Source organism: Cyprinus carpio, chromosome A12 (assembly GCF_018340385.1).
Source record: "Cyprinus carpio isolate SPL01 chromosome A12, ASM1834038v1, whole genome shotgun sequence".
NCBI classification, from domain to species: domain Eukaryota; kingdom Metazoa; phylum Chordata; class Actinopteri; order Cypriniformes; family Cyprinidae; genus Cyprinus; species Cyprinus carpio.
The window spans coordinates 2,812,649-2,826,738 of record NC_056583.1 but is presented as its reverse complement, the minus strand read 5'-3'; the positions used below and the strand labels follow the sequence as shown (position 1 = coordinate 2,826,738).

Sequence of the window (14,090 nt, the reverse complement as noted above, 5' to 3'; positions counted from 1 at the left end):
ACAAGATGGCCGCCAGCCCGGCGCAACACTGCACAAGATGGCCGCCAATCCAGCGTTCCAGCACGAAATGGCAGCCACCGTTGATCTTCCAGAGTCAGGTCAGGTCACCGCTGACCATCCAGAGTCAGGTCAAGTCACCGCTACACCCCATGTGTCAAGTAAAACCACAGTTAAACTTCATGAGTCAAGTCAAGCCACAGTTGATCTTCGTGAACAAGGTCAAGTCACAGTTGATCTTTATGAGCCCACTCAAATCACTACCGAGCTTCCAGAGCCTCGTCAGGTCTCAGCTGATCATCCAGAGCCTCGTCACGTCTCAGCTGATCATCCAGAGCCTCGTCTCGTCACTGCTGATCATCCAGAGCCTCGCCTCATCCTGTCTGTTGCACCCAGATATTTAAGGTCAGTCCTTCGGTATCCCAGTCTGGGTTCCAGTGTGAGGGATACACCGCTGGTGTCTGTACACGCAGCTGGTATCCCCAAACCCACTTACTCTAACCCTTCGGTTCCTGAACTAACTCTCCTGTCTGAAGCTCTTCCCATGATGGGGATTGCTTTATGTTGCATTTGGGCTGTGTACACCACTACTGAAACTCTAGAGGTGGTGGCGCCCAGCAATGTTCTCTCAGCCTGTTGTGTTGCTTTGCCAGGACTCCTCATCAATTGCAATCACCTGTCTCTCACCTCATCAGTCTCGCACTATAAAGGTTGCACATCCACACACACATTGCTGATTATTGTTTAGCCTCTACCCTGTTCCCTGTATCCATGTTTCTTTGCCTTGCCTCCTTGTTTTTGACCTTGGACTGTTTATCTGGTTTTTGATTGTTTTGCTGCCTGCCCTGACCTTTGCCTGTTTCGGATTCCTCTTTGTCTTTGCCTGGGACATTATTGTTTGCTGGTACTGGACTCTGCCTGTTTGACCACTCTCTATGATAAAGCCTGCATTTGGATCCTCAACTCTGTTAACACCACACATCCAAAACAGAAATAACATTCTTCAAACTTCTTGTTTTTTTTTAATTAATAAAATGTAAATGTAACATGACCCCATGTCAAATCTTGCTCAGAGAAGGAACCCTTATAACGTTGACACATATCGTTAAAAGTCACAGCCCTACAAAAATGCACTGCATCTTGTGAGATGAAATATCTGGTTCATCAAATGTACTTAATGGCAGTTTTAAAGACATCTCTTTTTTTCATGACTCTCATGACAATGAGAAGTTTGTTAAAGAACATGGTTCCCTTTCAGTCGGTCACGTTCAACGTTACGTCAAAATAGACTGAAGAATGGGGTCTTGCCTGAGAGCCCAATCACCTTCGAGTGGTAACAAAATGAGCCAGTGGTATGCTGAGTACCTTGGTTTGTGGAATTTGCATCGCAAGCTCCGTCCTACCATGTGGGTATATAAGGAGCAGTGCAAGCAACATCCAAGCACATCTTCTGCTAGGATCACCGCAGTGCTTTCAGAGTGAGTATTCAGTGGTGTTGGTGTGACAGTGCGGTTCAGCGGTTGTGAAGAGCTCCTGCTTTTCTCTTTAGCTCCTCCCCCTGCTATGGTGGTCCCAAGCTCCCATCCAAGGCCTGTAAGTTCTTATCCATGCTTGTGGCCAAGGCTTACAGAGCTGCGGGTCAGGCTGCTTCCACTTTGCACATCATGGCCACCCTTCAGGTATACCAGGCCAAGGTGCTCAAGGAGCTGCACAAGGGCAGTGCTGACTCAGAGGTCTGGCAGGAGGTGCACACTGCTACCGACCTCGCCTTCCGGGCGACGAAGGTCAATGCACACTCCCTGGGTCAGGTGATGTCCACATTGGTGGTCCAGGAGCGCCACTTATGGCTGTACCTGGCAGACTTGAGGGAGTCTAATCGGACTCAGCTCCTCAACCCCCCGGTTCTCTCAGGCTGGCCTCTTCAGTGAAGCAGTTGAGAGTTTTGCCCAGCCATAAGACATATTCTGCCCCAGCGACTTGCTGCTGCCTCCACATTGCTGCCGGCTCAGCTGCCTCAGCCTGCTCCTCACCAAAGGCACCCCCCTGCCGCCACTCCCACCCGGCCACAGCAGCAGCCTCCACCTTGGCAGACTCAATCGTGCAGCTGACGAGCTCTCACGACAGCAGTCTCACCCCAAGGGAATGGAGACTCCATCCCCAGTCGATTCAGCTGATTTGGGAACGCTTTGGAGACGCTCAGATAGACCTGTTTGCCTCTCCAGACAGTTCCCACTGCCAGTTGTTTTATCCCCTGACCGAGGGCACCCTTGGCACGGACGCTCTGGCACACAGCTTGCCGCAGGGCCTACTCAAGTATGCGTTTCCCCCCAGTGAGCCGTCTGTGCAAGATCAGGGAGGACAAGGAGCAGGTCCTAATGGTTGCGCCTTATTGGCCACCCGGACCTGGTTCTCTGAACTTGTACTCCTTGCGACAGCCCCTCCCTGGCCAATCCCTCTGAGGAAGGACCTTCTTTCTCAGAGACAGGTCATGCTGCCTCACGACAGGGTGCTATCACTTATGCAGGTCACTGGAAGACAGCCTTATGGTGTTTTGAAAGGGAACCCATTCGTCAGTCTCTTCTGACGTAACGTCGAACGTAACCGACTGAAAGGGAACGTCTAGGTTACATATGTAACCCTCGTTCCCTGATGGAGGGAACAGAGACGTTACGTCCCCTTGCCACAATTGCATTGAATGGCTGGGCCAAGTTTTCTTAAAATACCTTCTGAAGGATATCTGTGAAGACCAAAGTGAAGGATTTAATTGCAGAAAACAGTACACCTCCATGAAAGCAGTTACATCCCATTCAAAATATAAACCCAAACTTTAGTATCAGTCATAATGGGTCACGAAACAAACAAGTGCTGATGGCAGTCTGCACATATTCTACACAAAACAATCATTTGTCCTTGGAAGACCTGAAGATTTTAAATTAATCTAGGAACAAACACGCTTTCATGATAACAAAAGAATAAAATTTCAGCATTTGTATAGTGGTGCATAGGCTCCATAAGCCATATATATATGTGTGTATATATATATGTGTGTGTGTGTGTGTGTGTGTGTGTGTGTATATATATATATATATATATATATATATAGATATATATATATATATATATATATATATATATATATATATATTCTTTCTAAAGTGTCATTGTCTAACAGTGACACCACTGGATAATGTTTCAAAGGGAATCATCAGTTTTGTCTCCCTTGAGCTTGATGTGAATGTGCAGAGGCATTGTTCATGCATAAACATCTTGTAGCAATTGCTCAGTGGGCACAAGATCCATTTATATGCAATTTTAAAATCTTTGCACATGGACATGAAGAAAAAAGAAACGAACCAAACAGAACAAAACTCTAGAGACTATTTTGAGCTGTGATGTGATAATGGGATAACGCTAACCAGAAAAACCTGAGAGGTAAAAATAAAATACAGGTAGCCTAAAAGTCAGGTAAGTGGAGGCAGTGCAGCAGACAGGCAGCTTACAAAGGTATTATGTAAGTTTGGAAATAGTTTTCAGTTGCCAGACAAATCTGTAGTCGATAAGCCAGATACTAAAACAGATCAAACTGATATAGATAGAGTGAACTTACGTGCTACACATGTTGAAAGAAACTTTTATCTCCTCTCCATCCTTATATTTTAAAAAAAAATGCATTCAAATTTGGTTTAAGCATATAATGTAGTTTGAATTTTAAGAGCCAGGCACTGATAAAATGTTTACTAGAATTTAATGATGTCCTTGTGGTCTATATGTTGACAGAAACACACACACACACACACACACACACACACACACACACACACACACACACACACACACACACACACACACACACACACACACACACACACACGAAAAAACAAAACAAAACAAAAAAACATCACATCAGCCTGCACAGCTTTTGAATGGGTGTCAATTGCTCTTTAGAATCAGATGGTGTTTTAAGTAATTGCAGAGGCAGGATGCCATGGGTGAGCCTGAGATTATGTCATTTATGGCGTAATCATTCATTCCAGAAGGTTAGTTTCAAGGAACATCCCAGCATGAGTCTGAACATGAATAGAATTGAAATTATATTAACATGTATCTAATCTGGCTGAGGTGGGGAACGTTTGTGTTGTGGAATTGTGTGCCTATCCTTAAAATGAGTGACTGTAATTACTGCTAATGGATTGTGTACACAGCAGCTAATATTATTTCCCTGAGAAAAGAAACCTCTTTTTGTATAGTCTACTTATGTTATGTTAAAGGTTATGTATCTCACAGCTCATACAAAAGTCATAAGTGGTAAGTGTAGCTTAATAGTTTATGCTAATAAAGCTACCAAAAGTACACTAATTAGCCTTACTTAAAATAGCTTTGACGTCTGTCTCCTTCTATGTCCATACTCCTCGGGTATCTTTGTACGGATTGGTAGCTGATTTATATGAATTTGTACGATCTATTTACGTCCCACTAACGTTTCGGTGGGAATTCATGCGTATATATTTTTATTTTATTAATTATTTTTCCCCTAAAAAGCTTATTCCACCTCGTAAAATAATGACGTTTTTCTCATGCGATCAGGTTGGATAGTGACTTCTTTGGTGGGCCAAAAACAACTGCAATAAGTTAAAATATAGAAATATTTATATAAAAAAACTTTTTTCATGTAAGAAGTAAGCAAACAATGATACAAAATCAAGTAGGATAGTGTATAAATCAACTGATGCCATCTGAACATGCGTGATATTGTGAACGCCCTTTAAAATAACCTCTAAAGAAGAATGAGGATGATTGACAGTAACAATACAGGCTAATGGTTTCTGTTTAGATGTTATTCCGCCTTGCTACGGAAGAACGATTGTGTTTGGAAAGACATCATCAAAAGATCATAAAGTTTTTAGAACGATACTGGCAGTTAAATTTAGAATTAGGCTATATCTAATTAAATCTAATTACTAAATCACTAAATGGTTGGTTATTTTTGGGTTGTTCTACTACTAATAAATCCTTTATTTTAAAAGCACCCAGAAATTAACGTAAACTGGTGCTATTTATTTAATTTATTTTGGAAACATTTGAAAGTCGACAGCTAATAAAGTTATTTCGACTCGCTGGTAAGGGAAAGCGTGGTGTAGTGAACTCACAAGAGTTTTACAGAGCCTGACCGATGTGATGCTGAGAGGTAAAAACGCGATAAGATTAAATCAAAGTGACTGCTATGAATTCATAAGAAATCTCCGAAGATAAACGACGCGTAATGTGACGTGAGCGTTCGATGGGAATGTCGTTTTTCGTCAGCAGATGAGCTGATGAAAGTGACACACCCATTACAGGTGAGCAGTGAAAAGTACTAAAGGCGAGAATGGAGCCAATAACTCATTATATTCCTGCTTGCAGACAGGTGAATCGAGTCAGAGAGGTGAGACCTGAGTTATGTGATTGATTGCATTTCTCATGTCAAATTTAATTAATTATGCCTACTTGTATGATCAAATAAAATAATGTCAACAGTATTGTTTTCTGGTTTTAATGATTTATTTTGTTTTATTTATTTGTTTTAATGTAGATGATTGTCTTGCTGGTCATTTTTGCTGCTCTTCTGTGTCCGACCGTCCACAGTGCGGATGCTTCAGTGGGTGAGTATAACTGAAGTTGAACTTAATTTAGTTTACATATTCAGTGAACATGTAGTTTTATTTTGCATGATTCTGTTAAAGAAGGCACAAAATGCTTTTGAAAAGTTTTGATAAAGTTTTCATTGGTTTATATTTATTAATAATGTCATTTTATCTGTAAACAGAATGGTGCTATCACAAGGCAGCATGCAGTGAGTGTGATTAATTCTTTTTATTTTTTACACCCTAAAATATTCCACATCGATGTAAAACATGATATAAAATTTATTATAAATTTTAAATATTAATATATTAAAAACTTGTTCTGAAGTGATTTTTTTAATTTTTTTATTTTTTTATTTTTTAATTGTTGTTGTTTCATCTATTTTTAATAGATTTTTCCACCTGGCCCAAGATTGCCCCTCAATATTGCAATGGATCCAAGCAATCTCCCATTAATATTGTGACCGCAAGTGTTCAGGGCAATCCTAGCCTGACTTCCTTTAACTTAAATGGTTTTGATGACAACTCCACCTTCCTGTCAATCGTAAACTCCGGCGAATCCGGTAAGGATCACTCGCACATTTTGCAGAATAACCTAAAAATGTATCCTATAAAGGATAAATGTTATTTGATGTCTCTTTGTGTTCCATGAGACTCACTGAATTTATAATGGAAACTTAGACTGGCAAAAGTAGGGGTACATTAATGGAGTGCAGATCAATTATCTGTGATGCTCAGTATCAGTGTATATTATATCCTTCTTTAAACAGCCGAGTTAAGGCTGCTCTGCGCTTGCTTAAAACTCAATGTGAAGATGTTACATACAATGTTACATACAAGCCAGACTAAATTAAGCCTGCTCTAACCCACCTCTGCACCTAAAATACACCATTGTATTTGTAGTGTAAATGCTATTTCTGCACAGCATTAAAGTATATGTAAAAAGACTGAGAAAGCGCTTCTTCTAAATTTGGCGTAATATGTCCATTGTCTACACAGTGGTGGTTAACCTGGATGATGAGAAAATAACAGTGCAAGGAGGTGATCTTCCAGGTCTTTACAACACTAAACAATTCCATCTCCACTGGGGTAACGGCAGCTCCTCGCCTGGCTCTGAACACACCGTGGATGGCAAACAATACCCAATGGAGGTATGAATGACTGAATTTTCCCTGCAAATGCACTGCATTATTTCAAATATTGTGATGCAATAGAAGAATCATTTTTGGTTCTACAAAGATCCATTTTTTTCTTAGTCTAAGAACATTTGAAAAATCTAAAGAACTTTTTTTCCCCACTATAAAGAACCTTTTGTACAAAGGAAGGGTTCCATGGATGTTAAAGGTTCTTTGTGGTACCATCGATGTCAATAAAAACCTTTAATTTTAAGAGTTAATGTATTCATTCACAGTGTGTGTTTTTTTTTTGTCTCACAGCTGCACATTGTAAATGTCCATTCAAAATACAACGGGAGTGTGTCAGCTGCTCTAGCTGCCAAAGACAGCACAGCATTGGCTGTTCTTGGTTTCTTCATTGAGGTGAGCATGACATTTATTATATCCCGAAAGAAATGCAAACCTAAAAGTATATTCATGGCTTGGTTGTGTGCACATGCATATGTATTAGACTTTTTATTTAATTATTATTTTTTTATTATTATTATTTAACCAACAGGGAACCAATGAAGTGAACAAAACAAAAAGCTGGGATATCCTAACATCATATTTAACAAGCATCCCCAATTCAGGTGAAGAAATGAATTGTCTTTTTTTTTTTTTTTTTTGAGCCTGCAGCTCTGAATGATTGCTTAAAAGGGTAGTTCACCCAAAAATCATCATTTATTCACCCTCATGTCATTCCAAAGATATTTTGAAGAAAGTTTCAACTGTATTTGTCCATATAGTGAAAGTCAGTGGGGTCCAAAGCAACACTGGTCCACACTGACTTTCATTGTATTGACAAAAACAACACTGGAACATTGGTGAGTTTTATTTGTGAGTGAATCCTTAAACATTGGTGTATTTGGTTATCTCTCTTCACCAATATGATTTAACAACAAATTAATGCAGAACTAAAGAGAGCCAAGTACTTTCATTGACACCCTATTTTTTTTTTTTTTTTTTTTGTATATTTAGGTAATACAACCACAGACATCATGAATCAAATCACACTGAACAGTCTGATTGAAGGTGTGGACAGGACTAAATATTACCGTTACCAAGGCTCCCTAACTACACCCAGCTGTAATGAAGCTGTGATTTGGACAGTGTTTAAAGAGCCTGTCAAAGTCAGTCACGACTTCGTAAGTAAAGGCAACTCTTTGGTACAGTAATTCATAAAAATCATATTTGTCTATTACTGGGTGACAACTTCTACATATTCTGAGTTAAAAAAGTCACTCTATTTACTTTGATCCTCCAAACAGATCAACCGCTTCAGCACTACTGTCTTTTTCAAAGATGAAAGCGCTTCAGTTCTGAACACCAACAGCTTCAGAGGAGTTCAGCCCTTGAATGGCAGAGTTGTGACGTCACAGGTGGTACAAACAGCAGCTTCATCAGCGGCCACATCCACTTTATCTGTTATCACAGTACTTCTCATGTCCAGTTTGTGTTGGCTGTAGAAATACGCTTTGTGCACATTTATGAGCTGATTTAATTTATTGCACTTGTAATTGATTTGCATTTGATCATGACTGAGGGTTTCTGTAAATATTGATTTTATCACTTGTGAATCTTGTTACATGGAAAAATAAGATGTAAGTTAGAATTTGACACATAGCTGTTCCTTTTTCTACCAGTTGCATTTCTATTTCTACCAGGTGTATTTCTAAAGTTGCTATCTGTGAGGATAATATAATTCCTTAGGATATGTATTATATATATATGTATAATACATATGTAACTTAGTTTAAAACAATTGAAATCATACAGACTGCTGATGTTTTATATGAAGCTTCTGTTATCTGTAATTATATTTAATGTTAGATAATTCAATAGTATTTAAGATGATTTGTTTTAAATAGTAAATCATGAGTTGTTTTAAATGTATTTATTAAATTTGAAATAATAAATGTTTGCTGTTTAATAACAAAATATCTTCAATTGATTTGTTCACGTGCCATTTATAAGGGTCCAAAGACCAATCAAAATGTTTGTCATTATATATGTATAGTACCATTTTTATTGACAATACACTTATATGTATGTGAGTGTGTACACAAACACACGCACTATTATTAAACATTTAATCTAACTTTTTTTTGAAAGTCTTTTATGCTCATCAAGGCTTTTGAATAAAAGTTGAATAAGAATACAGTAAAACTGTAATATTGTGAAAAAATACAGTAACTATTAAATAACTATGTTTTTATTTTAATATATTTTGAAATGTTTTGGAGGAAATGGCCTGAAGGAGGGAAAAGAAACGTCACGTCAGTGACCGACGAAATGGGATATTGCTTTGATAGACCAATCTACTTTGAGTGTAAACTAAACGAGCCAATGCACATTGGCATGCAATTATTGCATCCAGCTGCCGCTGATCACAGCGTGAGTATAAGGCGGCAGCAGTTGCAATGCATACCAGGTTTGCGCTGAGGAGCCGAGCTGGTAACCTGGCCACCAGCAGCGGTACATCAACCATGGTGACGGGACGTGACTTCAGGGAACGAGGGTTACCATACATAACCGAGACATTCCCTTGCAGTTGGTCACTTTCTACGTCAAGTTGGTGACTGACGAATTGGGATCCCTAACAAAGCGCCATGGGTGCTGCCCCTTCCAGTGCCCTTTGCGAGCCGCCGGCACCCCTATTTGGACCCATTCTGTGGGTCGCTCAGGTGGATCGGAGGTGCAAGAGGAGTGATGGTCCCCAGAGGGTTGGTTCCCTGCAGGGTTCGTCACCACAGTAACCCTCAAACTGCCCACGCTACTGCCGGAAGTGGTTCTCATCTGTCTGCCAGAACGAGCCCCAGATCGTGGCAGAGACAACGGGACTCCGCCCCCCTGAAGGTAGCGGAGCCTGGTTCGCAGCTCCGAGATGGTCATCTTCCCGCAGTGGGAACATGACGCATCCACGAAGGTCAACTCAGCGTGCTTGATGCCCAGACACGTGAGGCAGTGATCGTGACCATCACCCGGTGCCAGGTAACGACCGCACCCAGAAACGCATGGGTGAAACAGCATCCTTATAAGGACAATCCGTCGTCTTTATAAAGACGCACCCATGGAGCTCTTTTAGAGAAAATTTACTCTTTAGGAAATGCTCTTTTAGAGGCACATGACGTGGGATAGTGCAGCCTGAAGTGTGCAACCCACTCGACACTGGAACGACCGCCACTGAAGCACCATTTCGCCAACACAGGAAGCTTCTGAGAGCATGCTGAACTCGTCGTTCACAGCAGACACAGTTGAGCAGAACGATACTGTTGCTTGGCTCCGAAGCCAAAAGCTGGTATGCATTGCACCTGCTGCCTTCTTATACTCACGCTGTGATCAGCGGCAGCTGGATGCAATAATTGCATGCCAATGTGCATTGGCTCATTTAGTTTACACTCAAAGTAGATTGGTCTATCGAAGCGATATCCCATTTCATCGGTCACCGAAGTGACATCGAGAGTGACCGACTGACAGGAAATGTAAGTTATTCCTGCTATGCAAAGTTGACTATTAAGCATCATTACTCCAGTCTTCAGTGTCACATGATCCTTCAGAAATCATTTTAATATTCTGATTGGATGCTCAAGAAACATTTCTTAGAATTATCAGTGTTGAAAATAATTTTTGCTGCTTAATAAATATATATATATATATATATATATATATATATATATACAGTGGGGGAAATATTTATTTGATCCCCTGCTGATTTTGTAAGTTTGCCCACTTACAAAAAAATTAAGGGTCTGTTATTTTTATGGTAGGTTTATTTTAACATATAGAGACAGAATACCTACCAAAAAATCCAGAAATTATATAAACATTATATAAAGGTTAGAAATTGATTTGCATTTCAGTGAGTGAAATATAAACCAGCAACAATTCTGGCTCCCACAGATTGGTTATGTGCCCATGTGGAACACAGACTAGTCCTGCCACTTTAAGAAGTAACTCCTAATGTCAGCTCGTTAGGTGTATAAAAGACACCTGTCCACACAATCTGTGTCTTCCATTCCAACCACTCGCACCACCATTGAAAAGACCAAAGAGCAGTCAAAGGATGTCACAGACAAGATTGTAGATCTGCACAAGGCTTGAATGGGCTATAAGACCATCAGCAAGAAGCTTTGTGAGAAGGAGACAACTGTTGGTGCAATTATTCGGAAATGGAAGAAATACAAAATAAACATCAATTGGGCTGGAGCTCCATGCAAGATCTCACCTCATGGGGTAAGGATGATCATGAGAAAGATGAAGGATCAGCCCAGAACTATACGGGAGGAGCTTGTTAATGATCTTAAGAAAGTTGGGACGACAGTCACCAAGCAAAAGATTGGTAACACACTATGCCGCAATGTACTGAAATCCTGCAGCACCTGCAAGGTCCCACTGCTCAAGAAGGCACGTGCAGGCCCATTTAAAGTTTGCCAAAGAGCATCTAAATGATTCAGAGACGGCATGGGAGAAAGTGCTGTGGTCAGATGAGACCAAAATTTAGCTTTTTGGCATTAACTTGACTCGCCATGTTTGGAGGGAGAGAAATGACCCCCAAAACACCATCCCTAGCCAGTCTCAAGACCTCAGTCTTATAGAAAATCTGTGGCGGGAGCTGAAACTTTGAGTTGCCAGACGACAGCCAAGAAACCATAAGGATTTAGAGAGGATCTGTAAAGAGGAGTGGACCAAAATCCCTCCTGAGATGTGTGCAAACCTGGTGCTCAACTACAAATACGTCCACATGTCTTCTGGGGGTGGAGACCTGCTACACCTGCTTAATCCAAACTGGCCTTAAAGGCACAATATGTAAGTTACATCCCCTAGAGGGGATGTATTCAAAGCAAACAAAGAAACAAAGGCATAGTTTGATGATGGCGTGACTGAGTGTGAAATCATGGGAGTTGTCATCTTCATTCCCACAGCCGAAGCACTCCGACGTGACTCGGGCAGAAATCATGTTTATGGATGAGCTAATGATTTATTAACACAGTAGAATGAAGCAGGGTATGGCTGAAAGCCGTCGAAGTTAAACAAGGCCACTGAACGAGCATGACACGAGGTTTGAAAGCAGCGGAGCTTTTATTATGCCACAGTCGACAGTATGTGGGGTAAAACAGTGCTGTTTTTTCATACTACAAACCCGATTCCAAAAAAGTTGGGACACTGTACAAATTGTAAGTAAAAAAGGAATGGAATAATTTAAAAATCTCATAAACATATATTTTATTCACAATAGAATATAGATAACATATCAAATGTTGAAAGTGAGACATTTTGAAATGTCATGCCAAACATTGGCTCATTTTGGATTTCATGAGAGCTACACATTCCAAAAAAGCTGGGACAGGTAGCAATAAGAGGCCTGAAAAGTTAAATGTACATATAAGGAACAGCTGGAGGACCAATTTGCAACTTATTAGGTCAATTGGCAACATGATTGGGTATAAAAAGAGCCTCTCAGAGTGGCAGTGTATCTCAGAAGTCAAGATGGGCAGAGGATCACCAATTCCCCCAATGCTGCAGCAAAAAATAGTAGAGCAATATCAGAAAGGAGTTTCTCAGAGAAAAATTGCAAAGAGTTTGAAGTTATCATCATCTACAGTGCATAATATCATCCAAAGATTCAGAGAATCTGGAACAATCTCTGTGCGTAAGGGCCAAGGCTGGAAAACCCATACTGGATGCCCGTGATCTTTGGGGCCCTTAGACGGCACTGCATCACATACAGGAATGCTACTGTAATGGAAATCACAACATGGGCTCAGGAATACTTCCAGAAAACATTGTCGGTGAACACAATCCACCGTGCCATTCGCCGTTGCCGGATAAAACTCTATAGGACAAAAAAGAAGCCATATCTAAACATGATCCAGAAGCGCAGGCATTTTCTCTGGGCCAAGGCTTATTTAAAATGGACTGTGGCAAAGTGGAAACTGTCCTGTGGTCAGACGAATCAAAATTTGAAGTTCTTTTTGGAAAACTGGGACACCATGTCATCCGGACTAAAGAGGACAAGGACAACCCAAGTTGTTATCAGCGCTCAGTTCAGAAGCCTGCATCTCTGATGGTATGGGGTTGCATGAGTGCGTGTGGCATGGGCAGCTTACACATCTGGAAAGGCACCATCAATGCTGAAAGGTATATCCAAGTTCGAGAACAACATATGCTCCCATCCAGACGTCGTCTCTTTCAGGGAAGACCTTGCATTTTCCAGCATGACAATGCCAGACCACATACTGGATCAATTACAACATCATGGCTGCGTAGAAGAAGGATCCGGGTACTGAAATGGCCAGCCTGCAGTCCAGATCTTTCACCCATAGAAAACATTTGGTGCATCATAAAGAGGAAGATGCGACAAAGAAGACCTAAGACTGCTGAGCAACTAGAAGCCTGTATTAGACAAGAATGGGACAACATTCCTATTCCTAAACTTGAGCAACTTGTCTCCTCAGTCCCCAGATGTTTGCAGACTGTTATAAAAAGAAGAGGGGATGCCACACAGTGGTAAACATGGCCTTGTCCCAACTTTTTTGAGATGTGTTGATGCCATGAAATTTAAAATCAGCTTATTTTTCCCTTAAAATTATACATTTTCTCAGTTTAAACATTTGATATATCATCTATGTTGTATTCTGAATAAAATATTGAAATTTGAACTCCACATCATTGCATTCTGTTTTTATTCACAATTTGTACAGTGTCCCAACTTTTTTGGAATCGGGTGTGTAGATACATTTGAAATTCTGTTATAATGCTAATCTGTGTGGTTGTCACCTGTCTAATAAAACGCATAACATATTAAAGCGTCTTTGGTGTTTCCATGTTTTCTACAAAACAAAACCGGAAATCGAGGATGCTTGACGTCATTGGCAGGTGACACAATGACACTATGTTCTATAGAACACTGTTCTATTGGTTTTTGTATATTTTAATAAAAAAAATCTTGTTGTGCCTTTAATTACCAGACACCCTAAAGGGTAAAACCTGTCATTATCTAATGCTTCATTTAACATTAAGGTAAACGACGCGGTGGAATAACTTCAAACATAATACATACTACAACAAAAATTTGCCAAAAATAACTATCTCAAAGTCAGTATCTGTAATATCAATCAGTATGAAATGCAGGTGAATGGATGCACAACGTGAAGTGTGGTTAGCGCTAGTGAATGGATGCAAAACAAAACAAAATGCCCTGAAATTAGAGCATGGCTCTGGCAAACTGCTCGAGCAACAGGGGAGCAGCAGCCACGATGAGCTCTTGCACCATGTTTAAATAAGAGCTACGACGAGCATCAGGTGCACTCCAATC

The 14,090-nt window shown here is 40.5% G+C and overlaps 1 protein-coding gene across 1 annotated transcript; it reads left to right on the top strand.

Moving 5' to 3' along the window:
- The first annotated feature begins 5,347 nt into the window (after window positions 1–5,347).
- On the top strand, window positions 5,348–8,713 carry LOC109058362 (carbonic anhydrase 7-like). Its single transcript, XM_042767144.1, has 9 exons — window positions 5,348–5,419; window positions 5,567–5,636; window positions 5,801–5,827; window positions 6,011–6,181; window positions 6,618–6,769; window positions 7,055–7,156; window positions 7,293–7,365; window positions 7,754–7,920; window positions 8,044–8,713. Exons 1-9 carry the CDS (start codon window positions 5,363–5,365, stop codon window positions 8,239–8,241), a joined length of 1,017 nt encoding a protein of 338 aa, XP_042623078.1. The 5' UTR covers window positions 5,348–5,362; the 3' UTR covers window positions 8,242–8,713.
- The last annotated feature ends 5,377 nt before the right edge of the window (window positions 8,714–14,090 follow it).